Source organism: Manacus vitellinus, unplaced genomic scaffold (assembly GCF_001715985.3).
Source record: "Manacus vitellinus isolate BGI_N305 unplaced genomic scaffold, ASM171598v3 scaffold_37_pilon, whole genome shotgun sequence".
NCBI classification, from domain to species: Eukaryota; Metazoa; Chordata; class Aves; order Passeriformes; family Pipridae; genus Manacus; species Manacus vitellinus.
Genome location: NW_021940517.1, coordinates 3028786 through 3053166, shown reverse-complemented (window position 1 = coordinate 3053166; position 24381 = coordinate 3028786). Strand labels below are relative to the sequence as shown.

At 39.2% G+C, this 24381-nt stretch overlaps 1 protein-coding gene across 2 annotated transcripts; it reads left to right on the top strand.

Moving 5' to 3' along the window:
- The first annotated feature begins 949 nt into the window (after positions 1-949).
- Positions 950-23664, top strand: RNASET2 (ribonuclease T2). Of its 2 annotated transcripts, none has more exons than XM_018077454.2 (10): positions 950-993; positions 5285-5389; positions 7791-7857; positions 12440-12495; positions 13417-13474; positions 14273-14343; positions 19280-19393; positions 21623-21668; positions 21880-21954; positions 23306-23664. In XM_018077454.2, the coding sequence occupies exons 2-10, from the start codon at positions 5301-5303 to the stop codon at positions 23495-23497; spliced, it is 768 nt and encodes a 255-aa protein (XP_017932943.1). In that variant the 5' UTR covers positions 950-993; positions 5285-5300; the 3' UTR covers positions 23498-23664. The 2 variants fall into 2 exon arrangements, with proteins under 2 accessions (XP_017932943.1, XP_017932942.1); XM_018077453.3 differs by lacking the exon at positions 950-993 and adding an exon at positions 1574-1668.
- Positions 23665-24381: the final 717 nt, after the last annotated feature.

Here is a 24381-nt window from a genome sequence, read left to right as displayed (position 1 = left end):
CATTCCATCCAGCAAAACATTTTCATGTTTGCACAGAAAGGTGGGCAAAGAGATTATTTTTGCCTCATCCTTCTTCTTACGGTGTAAATGTGTAAACATAATTTAAAAATTTTACCAGTGAATCAACCTGAGACTTTGAACAAAGATTTTATTACAAAGACTGTAATTAATCTGTTTAAAACAAATGTTGTTTTGCTTGTGGAAGCAGATCTGCCCACATATTTCTCAAGTGCTTTAATAGAGGATGGCTGTGACATATCCCCCTTAGTCCAAAACTATACAAGTTGATTAACAATCACGCTTTTTATTTATGATTCACACATTGGCAGAGAAAGAGAGACCAGAATATGTTTCATAGTTTACCATAGCGCTGAGAAAACAGTAAACCAAGTCCTGCCTGGAACATTTGTGACTCATCCCTTGGGGCTCCTTCCTTAGAAACTTGCTACTGTTTTCAAACACGAGTGTTAGCTTTTCAAACTTCCCTCACTATTTTGGAGAAGCGCGCCACAGACGCCCGTGTCAGCATTTCTCTGTTCCCCTTACTGGGCTTGCATTAGTCAATAGAGTCCTCGTTGCACTCTCGAAGACCTCTGCGCCGCACAAATTCTCGGTAGGAAACCAATTACAACTAAAGCCTAGAATATGCTAAAGAAGAACCAACCAAAACAGCAAAACCACGCACACCGATTCTGTCTTTCCGCAGCCCCCCGACGCTCCTGACTTGCCCGCTCTCACATGGACCCGCTCGCCGGGGCGCCCGGCTGGCCACGAGGATGCCGCGGGAATGCCACCGCCCCCCGAGCGCTCAGGCTGGGGGTCTGGAGCAGCCGGCAATCCCCGCCAGGCCCGCAGGGAGCCGCCGCTGTGGCGGAGGGCGGTGCCCGCTCCCTCGCCCTCCCGCCCGCCTCGGGGGCGGGGCTGTGCGCGGCCCCGGCAGAGCGGCCCGGGCGGCCCAGGCGGGCCGGGCAGGGCAGGAGCGGCGGGCGGAAGGTAACGCGGGTGGGGGGCTCCGGGCAGGGACACGCAGCGGGGGCTGAGGTGTGGTGAGGTCTGAACGCGAGGCAGCGAAGGTCGGATTTGAGAGTCCCCTGCCCGCCGTGGGGTTGCGTGGCCGTGGCGGCAGCCGGGCAGGAGCAGGTTGTGTTCGGCCCGTCCGAGGTGTGTCTGTGGAAGCCAGTGAGATTCTTACTTGCGCCAGGTTAGGTGGGAGTTGCAGGCCTGGAACGGGCTCAAATCATGTTAGGTTTAGTTTTCTATGCCTTAAATTCCCTGTGTAGCACATCGGAAGTCAGCCAAAGGCGTGGTAGCATTTCTCAGAGCTGGGAAGACTGTTAATAGTTCTTTTTACACTTGGCATTAGCTTTGGCACGCACCCGTCGTTTGCGGGCATCCCGCTTCCGGTGCTCGGGTGATTTGCATTTCTTACAATTTGGGAAAACGCCTCTGTAATGACCTACAGCAAGCGCTTATGGTCTCGGGAAGTTACTTCTCGTATCAGAGCAGAGCAGTGTGTCAGTGTGCGAGGCAGGCGAGGTGGCGCCGCCCTCGGGACTTCCCCAGGAAGCCAGCCACTGAAACCTCTGCGGCTCGAGTTGTGCCTTGAACTGTACTTTGCAAGAACAGTAGCGAGGAAGTAATGCTAAAAAGCTTGCTGTGGCAGTGGACGTGAGTATTGCTTCTTTAAAGTGCTTTTTGTAGTTACTGAGGCTATCACTCGTGCTTGGGATGAATGGTTAGCTCGGAGTCGACTGTGGAAGTAAAACTTGCTGGAGCTAAGAGCATTGTTATAAATTAAATTAATGCTTCTGGTATACGGTGTTGTTACTCGGCTTGTCTGACTCGTTGTGGCAGAGGCAGTGCGGGTTGCCTTGTTTGGGATGCGACCAAAACCTTGGGTGTTCGTTTTTGGGCCTTTAGATTCTAGGTTAGCTGTCCTAGGTCTTATCGTGGACATTGTTGTCAACATTTAGCAGCGTCTGTGCTATCTGATAGCCATGGGAGTCCTCTGCTGATGCTTGAGTGCTCTTCTGCAATCTCTTCTCTATTCTGGTTCTGTGTGCTGAATTAAAGTGTAGAGCTGGAAATGTTGTATAAATCTGGGGTTTATTAGTCAAAATAGTTGCTAAAAGCAAAAAAAGAAAATACGGGAGCAGAATATAGGTGACTAATCGCTAGTGTCCCAAAGAAGCATGTGCTATGTCAGTAGTCCCCTCAATATGGTATATTAGAATTCAAACTGTGGTGAATGTGTTAAAGAAAGATTTCCTCTAGTTCACTCTAGTCTTCAATAAGTCTGGGGAGATAACTTTGATAACAGCATGGAACAATGCTCACATAGCTGAAAGTGACCTTATCCTGACTGATTAGCTAAGAGGCACACAGACGTTCTGTGCATTCCTATTCCAGGTATAGTGAACCAAGTGTCATCCCATAGCTATTCTTACTCTTTGGAATTTTATCCATAATGAACATGATTTAGTAACCTAGTTCCAAATAATAATTTTTTGTATGTGTACAGGTTTCATTTTGAAGTTTTAGGTTTTCTTCATTATGAAGTCTTTTGGAACATCATGAATTTTTTTTAACTTTCATATATGAAATCCCAGTTTCTTATTAGAGAGGAATTGGTGTTAGAGTTGTTAAATCGATTCTTTCTTGTATTTGTGCAATTAGTAACCTAGTGCAATTTTTAGCAAACAGAAGCAATTTTTATTAAAAACAGATGTGCTTCATACAGCTTAGCTGTTAAGATAGTTTTAATTTGGATGTGTATTTCCTCAAATGTGCTTTTCTGGTGAGATTGATGCACTTTTCACCTTTCACCATCAGTGTCACAGTCCAGTAAAAGGTCAGCTTGAGTAAATCATTCAGTTTGTCATGATAGTTGTGGTAGCTGCAGTATTGTCTTCTGAGCTAAAAGGTTAGAGTTTATTGCTTATCAGTGGAGAAAAAGGTAAAAGTTAGAGATTGGGGCTTTCAGCTTTGCTCACTGTCTCTGTAGTCCCTATGTTCTGGCTGCAGGGTACAGAGCAATATGCAGAATAAATCAGCACATTCCATTGTTCTGATAGCAGCATTTTTTGAAGCCCCCTTTGTTCCAGGTCGTTTTTTGATCGAATGTAAGAGTCCTATGAGAAAGAAGGGTAGTTGGCTTGATACTTTTTTCAGCTTAGTCACTGGAAAAAAAGTTTCTGCCTGTCTGCCAGCTTAACTCATACCAGTTTGCAAAAGAAATGGCATAATGCTTGCTGGTTTATTTTGCTTTCATAATTATTTCCTTAAGGTGTTTCCACGCCTATGTACAATGCAGCCTTTTTTGGTGATGTGTGGCATTACTGTCTGTTAAGTGGTACTTTCTGCTTTTTATAGGTAGGGCAGAGTCTTACATGAATCTCACAGAATCTTACACTCCTTACATCTCTCAGTGTTTTATCTTGGGTACATAATTTATCATGCAGAAACGTAGTCTTGCTTGGTTGGTTTTCAGTCAAAAATAATAGATGAAATCATTTAACAGGTCTATAAGGAAGAATCTCATGTCATTAATTCCTGCGGTTCAAGTGATGTGAGTGGAGATCACTTAAAATGCAGAACTCTTGGGGAAATTGGATACACAGCAGTTAATTACTTATTTGTGACTTTTTTTTATACACTGTGTGAGTATAGGAATCTCTTTAATACAACATATATGTCTTGCTTCAGTGAGCTTTTGATAAAGATCAGTTCTACATTATTGATTGCTTTGCTCTACAAGTAGCACACTCCAAATGATCAGAAGATTAAAAGTTGGCAACTAATATTTATCTTCTAATATCTTCTATTAGGCTAAGTACCTAGATAATGTATTCATTACAAATTAGAGAGGCATTAATATATGAAATAGAAGAATGTCTTAAAAAGTGTTAGTTTCTTCACAATTTAGCAAAACCTGCTGATAAATTTAGCTGGTTAGTCATTATTCCTTGTTGCCCAAACCCTTCACGGAGTTTTGAAATCTCCACACATTTTGCAAGCTGGGAGGCTGCCTCACTGATTTCAGCTCAGCCATGACTTTTGAGGAACTGCAGAGTGGGGCTTGTGAGGGGCCTGCAAGCTGGGTCCAGAGCCATGCAATAACAGTGAGAAAATGGACTCTTGTTTATAATGAGCTGTGGATCCAAATTACACTGAGTTTTCTTAAGTTAGCTTTAATGGCTGAATCAGCAATGTCTTTACTGGTGTCAAAACAGGCTTTATTTGACTATTACATGGATGAATTAAAAAAACCTTCATAGAAAAAAGAATATGACTTGTGTAGTGAGTGGTCTTAGAAGGGTCACCTAGATTACATGCAGTGTCTTGTAGTGCTTTATTTTAAGGTTCTTGTTCTGAGAAGGTTGAAAAGTAGGTTTGGTGAGGCTTTAATAACTGCATGTAAATACACACATGCACATCTGTTTCTAGGAGGTAGCATTGGAAATGCTGTGAAATATCTGGCAGATACAGGAGATGGTTGGGGTTTTTTGACCTGTGCCAAGTGAAAGTCCTTCTACTGGTGAAGATTAAGTTGATTTTTTTTTTATCCCCTGATTTTTAAGGTCCATTAGTAGGCAAACTGTGCATGGTTTCATAGAGGCTACATCAGATTTATAATAAGAACAGAAACTAATCTAGTTTTAGCAGAAATTTTTTTTAATACCAGTTTAGTAGTCAGCTGGCATTTGGAGAGAATTTGGACATCATCTTTGGGTTCCTGTATGTTTCTAAGATCAGCCTTTTTCAATCCAACATGAATATTCAATATTAAGTTCAAAATTTCTTTAATGAATCACTTCAGGCATTTAAGCTGACCACAAGTAGAGTCTTAAATTAAAATGCAGTTGTGTAAAAGATTTACGTATTTCTATTTATTGGAAGGTGGCTCTATTGGCACTGTGTGCAAGTAAAGGGAAAAAAAAGAAATTATGATCTCAACCTTGATGCCATTAGTTTATGAAAATTAGCATACAAGCTGGGGAATCAGGCACAACCTTCAAAGAGATACCCTCAGGTACATGGTGTGACTTGGTGATCCTGTACAGGGCTAGGAGTTGGACTTGATGATCCTTGTGGGTTCCTTCCAACTTGGCATATTCTGTGATTCTGTGTGAATCTGTGAGATCCTCATTTTACCCATGGTTGTAAATCTAGCCTAGAGTTACCCTGTTGCCTGGTGTTTCTGAGATAGTAGTGTTTTTCTGCATTTTGACTTGTAAGTGCATTGGATAAGTAACAGATTTCTTCTTTTAACACCTTTTTACAGCTCTCTGATTAACAAAATGAAACCTGCAAAGCTGCACTGTTGGATTCTGGGTTGGTTTTCTATGGCACTATGTTGTTGGTGTACTTCAGATAAATTCACTCAAAGGTAAGTTATGCTTTAAAAAGAAGTGTCTGACAGCTCATTCTTAAGTGCAGATCAGAATGGTTTAACTTCTAATGAGGTAAACTTTCTTATTATGTGCTATTTTTGATGCGTTATTCTTCTGCTAAGTGGCTGTTAAAATGAGGCGCCTGCATTAACTGGAGGAGCAGGGATCATGCCTAAGAAAACCTTTACATTTATTAATGTGCCAGCACGAAAAAAGAGGGAAACTTAAATTACATTTGTTGCACTTAAAACTTGTGCAATCTTGTTTTAAACAAGTCATTTAGACTTGTGGTGTAGTAATGGCAAAAATCGGAAATAATTTTGAAACCTATAACAAAAAAACTGTGATCATCCCTATGGCATGAACTGTTTCATTATATATCTTTTTTTCTTCCTTGCTCATTTCTCTGTTCCGGTAATTTAAAATTCCTTTTCATATGGCATCCCAACTGGGGCTGGATCAATGCTGCACAGCCTTTTGGTGGTTGCTGCACTTAGCAAAATCTGAGTTTTAATACCAGTGGACCACACCCCAAATCATAGCCTTCTATGGTAAAAGCTCAAATTCCTATTGCATTATATGAGGAAATAAACTTTTCGCCTTCTTTTCAAAGCTTTGGCAAAAGAATGGTTAAGGGTGACTAGATCAGTGCTAAACTTCATGTAATAGCTGCAATGCCCCTGATAGGTAGCTTAGACACTGTGCTGCTGTTTCCTGAATTGCCAGGGCTTAGGCTGTGCCTTGGCATCTTGGCGACAGGAGTAGTTCTAGAAGCACGTTCCTGAGCTGCACTGGATAACTCGGGTCAAAAGAAAGGGAAATACCTCTGAAGCTGGATAGGTATTGAAAATGGCTTTCCTTGCATTCCAGTTCTGAGCTTAAGTTTCCAAAACTTGCTTTGTTTAGTAAGTACAGTTTTCTGACCTATCCTTAGCCAAAATGTGTGTTCTAGGAGAACTTGTTTTGGCATGAGTAACATTGCAGAAGTTCAGCTGCTATTTCAAGGACAGATGAAAGATCTTTCCTAAGGAAGGATTTTTTTTGAGCAAGGAAGCAAACTGCTCTGCAATATAGAGGAATTCTTCTATTTGAGTTTGCACAGCAAGAGTAAAGACCCAGAGAGAATTGTTAATAGTTTTCATTGTGGCTCTGCCTGGTCAGAGCTATTCTCCTAAATTAAAAAACATAAATACATGTGAATGCTTAAGAGAAAATGTGTCCATTGCAAAGTAGAAAAAACAGACGAAAAAAATTGAGAAGTGATGGAATACAGGATGCTCCCTACTTTTTCAGGTTAAGAAGTAACCTCCCCATTTTTTATTTTTTTTTGTAATATAACCTCTGGCAAGAACTGATGACAGACATGTGACTATTAGCTTCCAGAGAATAACAATTTATTTTGACAGTTCTGCACATAATGCTGTCAGTTTGAACAATTTACAGTTCTGTTGATTTTTTTCTCATTTGATGTTTAATCACTTTGTGTGGTTGCTTAATAGCTAAATCTAGTGTCTGATGCAACAGGCTTTTTATTTACTTCTAGTTTAACCAGAATAAGTCTGCTCCAAACTGTTGGAAAATACCTCTGTAGAAGTGTCATGATAAAGGCTTCCAACACTCTTCGAACAAATTTTTGAAGGGTTTTTTTTTTACCTCTGCATAGGAATAAGATAGTACTGGTGCCTCTGTGAGTTACAGATCTCTTATTCTAAGAGGTTTTGAAACAGATATGCTCTTGTAAAATACACAATAATCCTTTGGTTCTTCCTCAGGCAACCTAACCTTAAGACTTTGTCATAGTTTGATCATTTGTTAAATGTTGAAAAATTACTTAATTTTTAGTAAGCATTTAAAAAAGGTACTGTTTGAATTAAGTATCTATAAACTGAGAAAGTCAACATTTTTGAGGTTTATGGTTTGTACTTTGCCTTTTATTCTGGGTTTTTTTGGATTTTTTTAATCTAAAAGTTGGGAGGTGCAAGACCCAGTTGCATCTCCTGTAGTGTCAACTGCATTATTTGTGGTTGGTTGTAATCTTTCTTTTCTAGAAGAGTAGTTACAGTTCCAAGAAGGCTGTACACTTTTTCCCCCAGATAATATGCTTATCAAGAAGAACTAGAAGATTCTTAACATCCTTAAAAAAGACACCTTTTTTAGAAAGTATTAATTATTGTTGTAAAAGTGTGCCAGTAAGTGCTCTCCTAAATATAAAACAGAACAATGTATTTCTTCTATATTTAGGAAATGGAAAACATATGGACATAGAGTGCCAGAAGGAGAATTTGTTTAACAATGGGGGGGTATTAGCAGGTTTCTAGTTACAATGTTTCTCTGTGCTTTGTTAGTTTTAAGTTCTTTTTAAAATGCTTGAGGAAGAATAAATTTGTCTTTCTCCAGTGACAACCACCCTCATACCTGGAAAAAACTTTATCTTGCTCATCATTGGCCAGTGACTGTATGTAAGGTGAGATTTTTTGTAGTTTTTTCTCTTTTATCCTAACAAAGGTAGCCTTGGACAATAAATGTGTGAAAATAGAATGAATAAAGCCCATTAAGCATTTAATCTTGTTTTTGCCCTTATATCTTTATAAAGGCTTTGGCTGATCTTGATGCAACTCTTACTACTTCCCCTGCACTCCAGAGCAACTCTAAACAGGACAAGGTTGTGGTGCATTACAGATACAGTAGTGAGTGTAGGACATACTGCACGCTAAGCTTGTTAAATAATTTGTTAGTCGTAAAGTTAATCCCAGATTTTCACCAGACCATAAGAAGACTTGCCTGACTTGTTTGACTGAAGACAACAGACCAGTACATGAACTGTCTGCTGCACAATAAGTTTTTTACCTTTGTAGTGCGGGCTCCAGTATGTCAGTGATTTCATCAAATACTGATTCGGTCAGGAAAAAGAGAACTATAAAGCTGTTGTGGCAGGTGTCTCTGAGTTTTTCTGTATTTGAGGGGTGGGAAGCAAAAATGAACTCAACCCTCCAAAATATGTCTGTCAAAAGCACTGCTTAAGAGGTCTACTACTTGTGTCCCTTCTGCTATTAAATGCCTATTACTATCTGGTAAGTAGAACACTTTTCCTGTGCTGGAAATACTCAGAGGCCTCTTCTCACACAGCAGAGTTAAAAATATGCAATACTTCTAAATGAAAGACATGATCAGATTTACTGATCACAGTAAATGACATAACGATAATGAACTTTGTGGATAATGGAGGTGCTTCAGTTTCAGACAAATGTCTCTGGAGCCAAAAAGGTGTCTTCAGCTTATTACTATATTAGAGTCTTATTTTTTTGTGGTACTTTTTGTACTTTTTTATTTCTCATACCTATTTCTGGAAATACGTATGACAGCAGTAGCAGCAAAAGTCACAAGCTGCCAAATATCTGAGGAGAAGTAGATGTACTTTACATTACTTAAATGTGGAGGGCAAGTATCAGCAACAAAACTCAGATGTGCATGATTGATTGAGGCCAAGGACCAAGACTAGTGTTCTTTTTATTTTTTGCTTACCTGTTTTTGAGGGGAAATAAGGACCGATTTGATGCAATATGTGTCTTATTTTCCATTGATTAAACATCATTTTTACTGACTTCAAGCAGAGATGTGTTCTAGAGTTTATAGTGCCTGGCACAAGTGGGTGTTCAGTCAGTAGCAGTGCAAACCCTAGCTTACATGAATGAGATGTGAACAATTAAAAAAAAAATCAAATTAAGACACAAGCCAACCAACGAATCAAACCTCTACCAACCAGTTTTCCCACTATATATTTATGCTGGCTACTCTTCTTAATTCCTGTGTGGTCCTATTGGTAAATTGACAAATAACGTTTATAGCCTTCCAGTGAATTTATAATGAATAATTAAAGATATTGAGCATCAGAAAGTGTCGGCATTCTTCCACTTGGTTGATTCCTTATGATCTTCTGTAGTAAGAGGTAAACAGAGCAATTCAAAGAAGTGAAGAAAAAGTGAAATTAAAATAATTGTGAGGTTCTTTCCCAGTTTCACGTCACTGAGTCTTATGAAGAAACAGAATCTCAACTGTAGTCCCATAACAACTTTTTTTGTTACATAAAAGCAGTTCCTAAATCCAGCTGTGGGCCTTTTTTTTTTTTTAGGAATGTAGATCCTTCTGCATATTTGGTGTATTTATATATGATAACTGTTTTGTTTCAGGGAGTAAATATTTTTACTGTCATTCTTCATATTAAAACTGTTGACATGAAGTTGAAAGGAAAAATAGCTGTGTGAAGCAAACTACAAAACTCATATCATTTATGTAAAAAACTTTTTAGGCACTCCTTTCTGAAAGTACTTATTAGTTTATTCTTCCTGTATAAAGGAATCTGACTATAGACTCTTTCCTACATACTGTGTACTTGAGAGGATGAACACATGAAAGGTTTTAACTTATCAACTTGTGCTAGAAATGTGTTCAACACGAAGTAAATTTGTTTTATTTCCCTCCTCCTAAACTTTTTCAGCAACCCTAGGTTCATTTGTTGGTTTGTTTTACTCCTGGGGGTGGGGAGAAGGGGGAAGGGGAATAATTACACGCTCTTTGGGGGAGAGGAATTGAAGAGGTAAGCTCTCTCCACAGTTTCAAAAGCAAGGATTTTTCATAGCAGTTGTGATGTATCATTACAAAACAACACTTAAAATTTATCTTCATTAAACAGATGGCTTAGTTAAGCAGGGTGGTTGGAAGGGAGAGCAGGATTAAATGTTTCACTTCCCAGAAGCTTACTTTTTATTTAAACTTGGTGTATCCACGTGATCCAGTAGCACTACTCTGTTGTCTGTACAAGGTTCTGTACCAAGGAACTTGTAACTGGGGCAGCTCAACAGGTAACACTTCTGTGACAGTTTGATGGGTTTTCACTTTTTTGGCATTCCAGAGGTGAAAAAAGCTTCCACGCTTGTGGCACATGCTGTTTGTGCAATGTCTTGCTGATACAAATAGGCTAAGCTCTCTGCTGCAACATTCCCTCTCAGCACGGTGGGTGCTTTAAAGTCTTACTGGCACTTTTCTCAGTTTTATAGATCATGTATAGTTAATTTGCATTTTTTTGGTTATCATACTATTTTAAAACAGGAGAAAACAATGTTCCTTTTTCAAATTAATCTAGATATATAAGGCTTTCTGGGGTCCAATATCTCTGTGAAAATACATATTTGTGCCCTTGTTTCAAGTCAACGGTTGCCTGAGTTTGAATTAATCCTCCAGCAATCAGTCCATGATAAACAGGAAGGCTGTCAAGAAGTGTTTTTGCAGAAGCAGGCAGTGGTAGCTAGCTTTTCAGACTAGCATTTGCTTGATTTATGATCTTGATTTAAAATTAACATTGGAAAAATACTAAGGCTAGAATTATCAAGAAGGATGAATGAAACTGGCCAAAGCATGTGATGTGTTTTAGGTTGCATTGAACTGATGTGTTCAATTATCAAGCAGGATGAATGAAGCTGGCCAATTATCAAGCAGGATGAATGAAGCTGGCCAAAGCACGTGAGGCATGAACTGATGTGTTTTAGGTTGCATTGACCGCTCAGTTCTGCCAACACACAGGGTAACACCAAGAGCCTGATGAAATGTGTTGGAGAAACTGCTAATGAGTGCCTGAATAGGGGAGAACTAATTCCAGAATTAAAATACTCTGAGTTTTCCATTAGCATGAAAGACCTGAGAAAGGCAGTTAAAGATTGGATAAGGAGTACAATTGAACTGTTCTTGTTGCCATCCTCAGCTGAGCAGGACACTGGCTATTAATGTGCTGTATTTTGGGCTAGATAGCCAAACTCTTTCAGCTCCACAAAGCTTGTGTCATGACAGGAGCAATATTGTTTAGGAGTTTGCAGTATGTGTTTGTTCAAAATACTTCTTTCAGGAAAAAAAGCTCTTGCTGGGTTTAATTGCTTCTGTTGTTGGTGGCAAGAGAGGAGAGGAAAGAAATGGACACAGAACAAGACAGTCTTGCAGAGCTTGCATATTTGCTGCCACTGGCCTCTGGCATGTGGAAGGCAATTAGTGAGATTACAGGCCTGTCTTTGCTCTTCACTGCACTTTACTCTTTCTCTGGCATCTCATAAAAGGCATTGTGGCATAATTAAGACAGGATGCAGAACCAAAAAGGAAACCTGTTATTATGGGGAAAGAAACTCTGAGGAGGTTGTTAGTTAATGGCAGAAAATGTTTACCAAAAAGAGCCATAATTACTAAGCAGAATAATCAGGGAAAATACAGTAATGGTATTTTATGATGTTTGAAGTTAAATTTTTTTGTTTTGTTTTGTTCAGGAATATGTCTCTGCTCTAAACAATATAATGTATAGGCTATTTCTCATATAATAATGTGTAGGCTATTTCTCATATATTATCAATAGTTTTGATTGGGGGCTTTTTGTTTGTTTTTATAGGACTGAATATAGTCTTTCCTCTTCTCTCTATTCTCTTGTCCCTGAAGTCAAAATATTTAAAAAATAAATTCTTGCCATTTTACTAGGAATAAACAACCTATTTAATCTATTTGTTGTATTTTTTCCTCTTAATATAAAAATAAAACTAATCCTGAATGCTTAAAGAAGGTTTTGTGCTTGTCTAATGTATTTTATTTTGGTAGTTTTTATTTTAATGGCTCTGCACTTCTTGAAAAGATCTGGTGATAAGAAAAATACAGGGAGCTGCCACCTGGAATATGATAAATGCTGATAAAGCTCCATTAATTTAGCATGGATCAACCTATTCTTTATTACCTCACAACTGTCCTTTGTCTTCTTTTTATACTGTGTGTTCAGGATATCTCCTGGTATTCACTTGATCTTCTTCAAAATTTTCATGCCAGTTTGTCTCTGCTAAGTGGCATAATCTATGACAGCTTCAAGTAACTGGGGTGCACCAGTTTCTTGTATGTAAAAGTTGTATAGTAAGAGTTCTCATGTCTCACTAGAACCTTGGACCATCAGTGAATGAGGTTTTGGTTTTTTCCCTCTAAACCAGTGGACATGTACAACAAATATTCTGTATTTTTGTTTTCTGCAGATGACTGCTAATGATTGTCAAGACCCTCCAAAGTACTGGACAATCCATGGACTGTGGTATGATCATAGGGTGTTTTTATTTCAGCTGGGAAAAGAAAAATCAAATCTTGTACCAGGATGTTTGGTGGCTTGGGGTTTTGGTTTGGTTTTGTTTGTTTGTTTTTGTCTTAATCTATCTGTTCTTATGATTCCTTGAAACAAAATCAAAACCCTGTGGTTTGACGTAAAACTGAAATACACTTCTGTATCTCATGACTTGCTGAGCTTCTGAAATCCTCTTGCCACGAGTATTTTATTTATACATCTCCTTATAAGATTGGTAGTATTCTCAACCAGAAAGGGAAGTATAGTTTACCCTTTTTTTTTTTTTCTGAGTACACAGAATTTGTAAATATCTCATGACTGCTTGTGGCTTTAATTGTCTTAACTCAGTACAAGTATTGCAAAAGTATAGGAAAAAACAATTTGTTTTAAAGGAATCAACTCACTGAAATTGGTGCCAATGGCAGCAATTCAAAAGTTTTCCTGACAAATACACGTAAAAAAGCAGCACAGAAGTTTGTTAAGCTATGCCTCCTGGAAAAGTGAACAGCATTTATGACTAGATTCCCTGTGGGAGTCTTAGTGATACTGCAGAAGCATCAGCTGGTGCAGCAGTTGAGGAGGTCAGTGCTGTTTGTGCCACCAGTGATGTCATGTGCAAGGTCCCTCCATATCATTGACACACCAATTTGACTTTTACACGGAATGAGAGGGACTGGAAGGCCAAAGAAAGAACTTCATCATGAGAAATCTTTTGGTCGTAATTAACATCCTGAATATAGATTCTGATGGGTTACTTGCATTTTTAAGTAAATTCTCCAGCTGTAATCCTGCATATTTAAAATTCCCGCCAATGATACAAAATAGAATCCTATTAGTTACATTTAGTGAGTAAGGAGACACCTTTTTCCACTTTTTTATTTTTTGCTTCCCCAGGCCTGACAAAGGTGAAGACTGTAATAGGACATGGCATTTCAATGTCACTGAGATTAAGGTATGTATTTAAAACAAAAAGACATACCAAGCAGAGCTGACTGCAATTACTTTTGCACATCCTACATGCAAAATCTGTAGCTTATAACATTTCACTCTTAATGTTTGCTGAGAGGTATGTTTTTTTTTAAGGACTCCAGAAATTCATTGGGTGCTTCTGGTACAACTTGAAGTTGCAGTGCTTGTGATTATTAGCAGCTGTGCCTACTTGGATTTTGTGGACATGTGGTTTGACTCATTCAACCATATCCTCTTATCCACATACACAGTGGATCTACAGTGGCAAAAAGTACCTGTGAAAGAGATTACAGTCAGTTGATGATCTCTCTTTACATTTTCTATGGCGCAGCCAGAACTCAGAAAATAAAAGAGTTAAGAGTACAGTGTTCTGTGTGTTTTCTCCTAGGGCATTAGTCCTTTTAGGTTCTTTTTCTGATTAAAAAAATCCATATTTCACTCACATGTTGTAAACAGGGATAAGAGATTTGAGCTGACAAATGTGAAAAGCTGCATGTTTGAACAACTTCTGCAGGGACAGTTGAAGGAAAATCTCTACTTTGAGGCACTGTGTCAGTATAAGTGCATTCAGATATTTAGGTAGGTGTATCAATCTGTTGTTTCCCCCAACAGCATTTTCAGAATACTGGGGAAAAGGACCTTTTTCTGCACTAAATGTTTCAGTTGGGGATGTCAAAAGATGAGGCTTCAGTTATAGAAAATGTATTAATGTGTGTAGATTGTGTGAGACGTAGCTGTTCAACACTGTAGGTGCATTTATTAATTGTGATTATTTTTTTAGGATCTTATGTCAGACATGAGACACTATTGGCCCGATGTGCTTCATTCGTCTCTGAATCGCACCCAGTTCTGGTGAGTATAAAAAAAACAAACCTACAAAACATTTTGGATATTATTTTATAAAAAATCCATTTGAGTAGTTCTTCAGGTGAGATGTGTGTGAGAAACAGTGTCCAGGAGGCAGTGTGTCTTGTCAGTCTCATTTAGTATATAAATCTTTTTTCTTGTAAAATGCAGCTGTTGAAGAGAGGGCTCTGGCAGAGGTTTTGGAGAAATGAAACTTAGTGAGGAAATATTTCCTCCCTTCGTCCCCAGGGAAGAGAAACAGGTGCTGTCAACACAATAAATCTGAATAGCAGTAACACTCTAGGATGTCACAGCTAGCTGCAGGAGAAGCTTCCAGGTCTCTTTTCCTAGCTAGATTCACTGTGTTGCTAGCCTTGAGAGAGCTTTCCTTTTAGGCTTCCTCACAGAGGAGGAAATAGAAAAGTAGAATGCACTGAATCATCCTAGCCACATCCCTACAGAATTCTCTCTTTTTACTTACTTTCCTAGCAGCCTAAAATCAGAGCTCGGGATTTATTTAGAGATAACCTGCTTGACTCATGGGAAGGGAGAAGGAGATTTTGATCTCCTTTGACAACAGTACTCTTTTCCTTTTCTGCTGTTTTTCTCTTGACTTCTGAATAATCAGGCACTTGGACCAGAGAGTAGTATTGGTGTATTTTAGTTGGCACAGGCTTTGGTTCGAGCGCATTGTTTTAAACTAAAATCATCAGCCATGCAAGTGAATTTGCTGAGCCATGAGCTGCACCAGCCAAGGTATAGATGTGCAATTTGTTTTTCCAGATCTACAGTGAAAGCGGTAACATCAGATGAGAAGCAGAGCGAATAGCTAGAGGTAATAGCATTTAAAACCATCTCAACCAGAAGTGCCTGTAAGTTTTCCTTTTAATTGGATGACTGCTTTTTCCCTGTGTCACTAGGGAAAAGCTTTGAAGGGAACATGCAATTCTTCTAGTGTTGTCTTTGCTCTACAGAAGACACTTGTCCTCAGAGTCTTAAACTAGTCCTAGAAGTGTCTTATGGCAACCTAAAGTTGCAGCTGTCAAAAGTGGTGGTCTCACTTTTTCCTCCCTGCAGTCCTCTCTTCTTACACTGTGCTGGGGAGAGAATGACTCCTGGGTGGTAGCACAGATTTATGCCACTTTAAACTGTTCCTGGAATTAGAATAAGAAAAATGTGTTGTAAATCTAGCACCTCCTGTGCCCGGACCACCTATCTGTTCATAAAACTGTGTGCATAGCAGTCCTTATTTTATTATCAAAGTACATTGGTAGGCACAGCAGAAAGACTCCTTAGGTGGTATATTCTGCAAGACATGATTCATTCTGTGTTGTCTTTTGTCCTCGAGAGTGATCCTGCGTGCGTTCTCAAAGGGAACAGCAGCGTTATAGATGGTGTGTCTTCAGGCCTCCCGATTTGAGGCCAGAGTAGACCAGTTATGTTGAGCCTTTTGCAATCGGACATGTCTATCTCGTATTGGCCTCATTAGACACCAACGTGCTAGTAACAAATGTGGATAGAGCCTTCCTAAATCTTCGTTTGCGAAGCCTAGCCATGATGAACATTGGTAGGCAGCTACTGTGAACAGGCACAGTCAAAACTTTTTCCCTTTCAGTTCAAGGCTAGCAAATAACACTTATTTCAATACCTGGAAGTAGAATTAGAAATACAGAAGTCGGGTTCTAACACTGTAACTAATATTTTGATTGACAGAGTAATTCACTCCCTATCAGAAGTGCATTGCAATTGGAAGCTGTAACTGCAGATTTTCTAAATGCAAGCTTTTAAGACAACTGAAAGCCAGTAAGGGCCCACTGTACATCTCTCTTCAGTTAAAATACTATATTTACTTAGAAATTAAAATAAAAAAAGAACTAAAACAACTTTGTAGTGTAAACTGTAGTATATACTGTAGTCAGCACTGGTGAGGCCACCCCTGGAGTACTGTGTCCAGTTCTGGGCCCCTCAGTTCAGGAAGGATATTGAGGTGCTGGAGCAGGTCCAGAGAAGAGCAACGAGGCTGGTGAAGGAACTCGAACACAAGTCCTATGAGGAGAGGCTGAGGGAGCCTGGAGGAGGCTCAGGGGAGACCTCATCACTCTCTACAACTCCCTGAAAGGAGGTTGTAGCCAGGTGGGGGTTGGTCTCTTCTCCCAGCCAACTATCAGTAAGACAAGAGGGCATGGTCTTAAGCTCTGCCAGGGGAGGTTTAGGTTAGATATTAGGAAGAAATTCTTTACAGAGAGGGTAATCGGGCATTGGAATGGGCTGCCCATGGAAGTGGTGGATTCTCCGTCCGTGGAGGTTTTTAAGACAAGACTGGATGTGGCACTTAGTGCCATGGCCTAGTAACCACGGTGGTAGTGGATCAAGGGTTGGACTTGATGATCTCGGAGGTCCCTTCCAACCCAGCTGATTCTATGATTCTATGATACCTGCTACAGTAGAAATGAGAATCAGAAAGTAAAACTGACTATTCATGATTTTCATTATTGTAAACTAAAGTCATCTTAATTGGGTAAAGGCCATGAGCAGTGACAAGCAAAAGGGTATTGAATATCTTAGCGTATCATATCAGGGTTTTCCCATGACTGCTGTAATTGTGTAATATGTTTCTTCCTGACTCTTTGCCTCTAACTGCAACCATGGCTTAAAAGGGTGATTTGAGGATGGCTGTGGGTACTTCTGTAAGGGTAATGACACATGTCTGTTCACCTTATTAACTTACAAACTGTGAAAATTGTCATCCAAGAGTTTGAATTGGACAGGATAAAATACCTTAATATAGGACAAAGACTAATATGTGCTTTGTATCTCAGAAGTAATTAACTGAAACCATCCCTTATATGGTAGTTAATATTTTTTGGACCAAATAAAAATTTCTAGTGCAAGAGAATTCCTTTCAGGATGGTTTATATTTATACATATGGTATAGAAGAAGGAATCTGTGTTTAACCTATAGGACAGCTGGGTGTCCCCAGTCTTTTAGATTTTGTGGGCAGCACTTGTAGCTGTGTTTTACACACCTTCTTTGTTTCTACCCTAATAATGAGCCAGTCTTCAAGCTGGATGGTTTCTCTAATCCTTGGACCCACCTGATATGCTCCTGACTTTGTCCCATCTGCATGACTTTGTTCTTTGGGAAGCTCTGTCCTTGTTGTACAAAACAGGAAACAAAATCTCTTTGAAGTTTGTCTTCTTTTCCACACAGCTGAGTTATACCAGTTTCATTCCTTTGTACTTCTGCAGCTCTCTGAGACTTAATTTGTAGGACTTTTTCTCCGAGGTATGCAAGTGTAACATTTATTCTTAGCAGCACCATAGAGAAAATATGGTAACAGTGGAACCCAATCTAGTGCTGTAAGCCCCACTGCTGTGTACCTGCCATAGCACCTGTGTCCTACAGGGAGGAAAAATGTTCCATGAAGTTACTCACAGTAGGCATATGTACTCTGTACGACTGCCTATCTCACAGGCACAAGAGTTGTGGAAGGATAGTGGCCTTTGTGAACACTGGTAGCTGTGTTCTGTGTCCATATGCCGCCCCGCCATGAGCTGAGGCTCAAGTAGAATTAGCTTGTCTTACTGTGGTCTAGGTGCATCTCAGTGAGTAACATTGAGACATCAATTCTTCTGATTTCTAAACAAACTATTTTATGTTATTCCCTGGTACCTGTAGCTCCTTCATATCCTAACTGCTTCAGTTTGCATTTACAAGGAAGAGGTGAGGATGGAATTTGATATGCCTGTGCTGAATGGTCAGAATTAGCTGCATCTGCATAATTATTTCTATGCTTTTTTTACATGGCTGTACTGCAAAATAAAGTAGCACTGTGAAGAGTGATTTGAAATTTGAAAAGAAAGAATTGAAAAAAAAAAAGACTCCCACCTGAAATCCATAGGCAATCTTATTAAAGATCATGCTGTTTAGTCTTTCAGTAGACTTTAGAATTGATAGAAATATATGATTAGCTTTTACCCATTTTTTGTCCTATTTGAATTTGTTTGCCATAAAGTTGTAAGAAGTTCTTTCTTTTGCACTGTGTTCCTTGCTATTAGAGGAATTGATGATGGACTAGGAGCAAGACTTGAGAGCAGCCCTATGAAAATACTGCCACAGACCAAAGTAAAAGTTAATACTAAAGTCTTGTTTTTAGCAGCTTGTGCAGTTTCTCTGTTCCACCCAGAGTAAGGCTTAATCCTTTGAGTTCTGAAAAACTTTTAGTGCTTTGAAAGTGCATTTGACATAAAAGACTCACAGAATCACAGAATATGTCAAATTGGAAGGGACCCACAAAGGTCATCAAGTCCAACCCTTAGCTCTGCATAGGACCATCCCTAAGAGTCACACCATCATTCAAACGCTTCTTGAACTATGTCAGGCTTGGTGCTGTGACCACTTTCCTGGGGAAACTGTTTCAGCAAAGAACCTTTTTCTCATATCCAACCTAAACTTCCACTGACACCACTTCAGGCCATTTCCTCAGGTCCTATCACTGGTCACCAGAGAGATCAGAGTCTGACCCTCCTCTTCCTCTTAAGAGAAAGTTGTAGACTGTGATGAGGTCTCCTTTCAGTCTCCCCTTCTCCAGTATGAACAAACAAAGTGACCTCAGTCTCGACTGAAACATAAAACGTTTAGAGATATTTGTTTTCTAGGCAAATTCTTGCCATTCTGACCTCCAAACATCTCTTTGCCATACACTGGGAGATTGCTGTATCATAAGAGCATGATACATATTTACTTCATAAATATTTGGATGTTGCTATAATTGAAATGGTGGGAGTGATCTTTCTTGGTTTTGCTTTTTATATGTGTGCAGTGTCTACTTCACATGTGTAGCCTTTCAGATACTTGATTTAAATATAATGAATAGCTTGCACAGCATATATGTATGCAAATAATATTTTCTAAAATTTGAGTTTTGCTTTTGTCTTATAGGAAACATGAGTGGGACAAACATGGCACTTGTGCAGCCACACTTGAGGTCCTCAATTCTCAGAAAAAATACTTTGGTAAAGCCTTGGAACTCTACCAGCATGTTGATCTCAACAGGTACATAAATGAACTTGGTGGTCTGCCTTTTATTTCAAACAGTTTCTAAAAGTTTCAAATCTAGCCTAAAATGAAAGTCTAAATCTGATGGCAGAAGGAAAATTACTGTAAATTATTTTTAATATTGACATTCAGAAGAAGGGTTGTGTACTCTGAGAAGCATGTCTCTGGTCATATCAGAGTCTGGTAAGCCAACACTGTCTTCACAGCATCATTGTAGGCAGTGTGAGCCAGTAGATTTTTGAGAAGCTGTGTTGGCTATATCTCTCTACCAAAAGCTGAGGTACCTGTAAAATTCTAAATTAAGTGACGAAGCTGCCCACACTTCTGAGTCATACTGAGGCCCAAACACTTGTTTTTAAGACAGTGCTCTGCTCAGAGAAAAGCTGCAGGCAAAATTGTGCAGAACATCCTGGGAAAAGGCTGAGAGGTGACAGCAAGACAGGATGTTCTGAAGGGCAGTGTTCAGCTGCTGCAAGCAACCCTCTGCTGTCCTTTCCAACAACCCCAATATGACACTCTTGCTTTGTCCTAGGGACTGATTCCTCCTCATGGTTCCAAAGTACTGGCCATTCCAGATTCAAAATCTTGATGGGGGATGTTGTGGCTTGTCCAAGCACTGTAGGTATGCATTCTGACTGCAGGTGAATGCCAGAAAGAGTCCTTTCCTGATCAGTGCTTGGTATGGACGAGAGAATGTTTGACTTAAATTTTTTGGTCATGGATTGTCTATCTGTATTAGTAGACAGTATCTGAGAAAGGAAATTGTTTCGTATCTAAAAACATACCTTAAAAAAAGCCCAACAAAACAACCCAACAAAAGGGAAAAATCCTGTTTATGTTCTGTCAGTGTCTTGTCCAAGAAATCTCCTAATCAAAGTCTCGTTTAGTTTGCATATGCACAAAGGAAATAAGTCTTTCTTCCCTCCTGCCTCCATTTTTGTAGGTGTGTTTTAAAAACAGGTTTCTGTAGACATGATGCTTAAGAGCATGTCATATGTAGTGTTAAAATTAATAATGCCTGATAAGCCAGTTGCCTAAGTAGCTGTGATGGTGTGACTAAAACATGTACAGATGGTGCAGTGACCGTTTATTTGACTCTGCATCAGCATGTGCAACATTGCAAAAGAATAGACTGAAGCATGTCGAAATTAATTGCTCAGAGCTTATTATCCATCGTAAAAATTAATATAATTAATGTTATCTTTACTGAAAAGAATGAAGACTGTCAGTGTTCTCACTGTATTTCATTTATACTTAAATGAGAAAATTTAATGTTAGTGATTTAAAAAATTGTTTCCTAAAAGCAAATTATTAAAAAGAGGACATGATGCAGAGTTCTGTAAGAATTAACAGAACACTGTCTATTTTATTGACCTCCTTATATCCAGTGTAAAATGACTATGTAAAGCAGCTTGTCCTTTCATCTGTTGAGTAAAGTCTTCCCTGTGCTGAACCTGACCTTTGAAGGATTGAGCATTATCAGCACTTATGAATTAAATTCTGCAAGATACTGACCATAGCCACTCCTTAGAGAAGAAGCTGGGACACAGAGACTCATCACATGTTGGGTCCTGAGTCTAGTCAGCTTGGAAATGTGGACTCCTCTCAGGACTGAATCCAAAGGAAGGGGTATCCAGGCTAGAGGTTCTTGAGTGTTACCTCGTTTCTCTTATGTGAACAACTTTTCTTTTCAAAGACATATTTATTAGGAATCATTTCTGCCCTGACATTAATGTTGATTCAGATTCACCCACCATATCCTTCTCCCAGCGTGCTCTGTGCCTCCCACCCCAGCAAGCCCACTCAGTGTTCAATTATGAGAGTGCCCAGAGCAGCCTCACGAGTCTGCCTCTGTCTCCTCCTGGTGGCAGGAACACAGAGTTGTTTCAAGGCAAGGGAAAGGAGGCAATTAAACTGCATGCCCTACCTGGCACTGAACAGAGCACTCTGCAAGTCCCTTTCCCCTAGTGATACCTGAAGGCTCAGCTATCCCAGCTCCTCAGATTCAGGTGGGTGAGAGGGTTCTTCCTGACCCTACTGAGTTAGATGGGAAATGGCCCTTTAGAAAAGGGGAACCTTTCCTAGGCTTGGCAAAGAATGGAAGACAAGTTGCCCTTGCTCCCCATCACTGTAATGCCAAATTCTCCTTGAGATTATCTGATTTACCTAATGATTATGAAGGTATGTTTGCAGGAAACATGGAAAAATGTTTTATCTTTGTTTCAGTTGTCTCTTGAAAGCTGGGATAAAGCCAAGCAGTTCCTATTACAAGGTAAGAGGTGATCTTTTACAAAACAAAATCATGTGCATGCACTTTTTTCGGCAGGAGTCAACTAATTTCTATAGAACAAGTGATCTTTCTAAAATTGGATTGTTTTTTAAGGTTGTACTTTTTCTAAAAGTTTGTGTGAGCTTAGCAGGTGTGGGAGCTGTTGGAAGATGTGCTTGTGACATTAGTCTCTATAAGCTTTTTAATTTTTCAGATGACTGCCATAAAGGAAGCTCTTACAAGGTTTTATGGTGTAATGCCCAAGATCCAATGCCTTCCTCCAGAAGAGGTAAAAACCCCAAACAAACAAACACTCCCTAAACTTTCCAAAATGGAAAAAAAACCCAAAAATTTTTTTTAAAGCATTTTTATTAAAAGGAAAAAGGCAAAAATAGAGTAAAAAAAAATCTTCAGTATGGTGAAATTTAGTTCTAGGTGTTCCTTGTGTATGCACCTCTTTGCAGTTTAGATATTGCTTGATTCTTGGAGTTGAGTTTATAAAAACATTGCTTACATACTGGCACCACTGAGTTCGATTTATGTTATTGTTACCACAGTCTTAATGCAGAAATATTGTTACTGCAGGAAGTGTCCATTCTTTACTTACTACCTTTGCTCCCAGAAAGTGGGAGCACTGGGTTTTAAAGGTCTCTTTGTCTTAAAAAACTTAGACATCTCTTGTGTGAATGCTGAAACCACCATGCTAGAGGTGTTGCTGTAGCTGAGCACTTTTCACTCCCCCTGCTAAAGCTTAATAGCAAATTACTAAAGCCAACAAGAGTGAGTTACTTGAAGCAACAAAGGAATATTAGTTGAATATCACCCACCTATTGATGTTAAAGAAGTACAGAGCTAACGCCAAGCCCAGTTTCTAGCTCTGTTCACTGTAGTTCTGCCGTTTCTTTTAGTACAGTTGGGATACTGCCCCAATTATGTGAAAGTAATTTACAGCTTGGGTCTCCTGTGCTTAACAGCTGAAGGTAATGGGTAAGAGAAATTAAAAAGTACATTCCAGTTATTTAAAGATTATCCTTTTCAGAGTTTCAGCCTTGTCCATGCCTAAAGTGCAGGATGGAGGTACTTTGATGTTTGAAACATATTGCACCCTTGCTGTTCTTGAGTTTCTTAAAAAAAAAAAACCAACACACAAAAACCCTCCAAAACAAGCAAACCCAGCCAACAACACTACCCCAAACTAACAACAAAAAAACCCTCACCACGGTTAGTTTTATCTTGTACATATGTTTTGTCCTGCTTAGTTGTTTCAAAACCAGTCTTTTTCCACATAATCTTTGTTAGACCTGAGCATTTAGGGGGATTTTAATGTAATCTTTTTGCCACATGAGAGGCCACTGTGCCTGCCTGCTTTATTCATGGACAATATTTTTCTTCCTAGCCTGTTCTTTAGTCCAAAAATGACATTTCTGCTCCTTTTAACAGCTTGCTTTTGTATTCTTTTCAGTAAAAGCTATTATAAAATTGAGTTTCTTTTCTCACTTCTGGAGAATTTTATTTGTTTCAATTCTTGTCCTGCTCTGTACCCTTCAATATTCACAGAGTTCAACCAGAACTCATCATTAAGGTGAATAGCTTCTCTACACTTCTCCCCATAAAGCTGATCTTATCCCTCATGTTTCTAGGGTGAAGAAGCACAGACAATTGGCCAGATTGAATTCTGCTTCACCAAAGAACTGCAACTAAGAAACTGTACAGCACTGAAGGGTGGATCCAACGCAATGCAGGCTCCCTTGAAGCTTGGAACTGAGGAGTTGTCTGTCTGCAATGATACTCTCCCAACCTATTATCCTTCAGAGGTCCAAGATCACAAATGAAGCCATATGAGTTCGAAAACCTTTTTAAACAGCAACAAAAAATTGTAATTATTGTAATATTACAAGCCCTTGTCCATATCACAGGCATACTGTGAAGATTTCTGCTGGAAAACACAGTTCTTTTGCCATTAAAGGAGAATGGTCGACATGATGGGATTGGAATATGATTTGTAGCTTTGTCTGGCTTTTTTTACCTGCTTATGGTTTGAATCAATGTTCAAAAGAGAACTGTGACTTAATTTCTCTTACAGTTAAGTCTGACACTTTAGCCATTTTTGGTTTTTACCAATGACTCAGGGAAATTATGTAATTCTTTGTTTTGAAAGGATGATTGTCTCTCTGAGCTGAGATGACAATTACTTGAGAAGAAAGTACTGTGAACAAAAAGAACTTTGAGACCTGTCTGGAGGTCCATTCCCAGACATAATACCTGCTGCCTTGCATAAATTTGCTCTCCAGAAGTGCAGAGCAGAGACACTGTCCTCTGAGGTGTTAAACCTTTCCTCACTCAGGGATCACAGCTGACCAAAGACAACTTTCGTATAACTTCTTAGTGAAGTGAAGTTCTCCAGGGTTGGGCTTTTCTGCCTAAAAGACCCCAGGAAGACTGTATTTGTAGCCTTACCTATTCTTTGATTATTGTTGTAAAGTAGCTCCATACAGTCTTGAGGAACAACTGATCTTAGAACTTAATGCTAGTATAGGAAAATTTTAGGCCCTAGAAATGTGTTGTTATTAATTTTTTGTTGTATTTGAACATTTAGCATTATACAGAAGTGTGAGTGTCTGTACTTCTATATAAAACTGAGATTGTCGTGTAGTCACTTTATTCCAAGAAACAGCTTTTTATAGTTGAAACAATAAATGCTACAGGATTTTCAGTA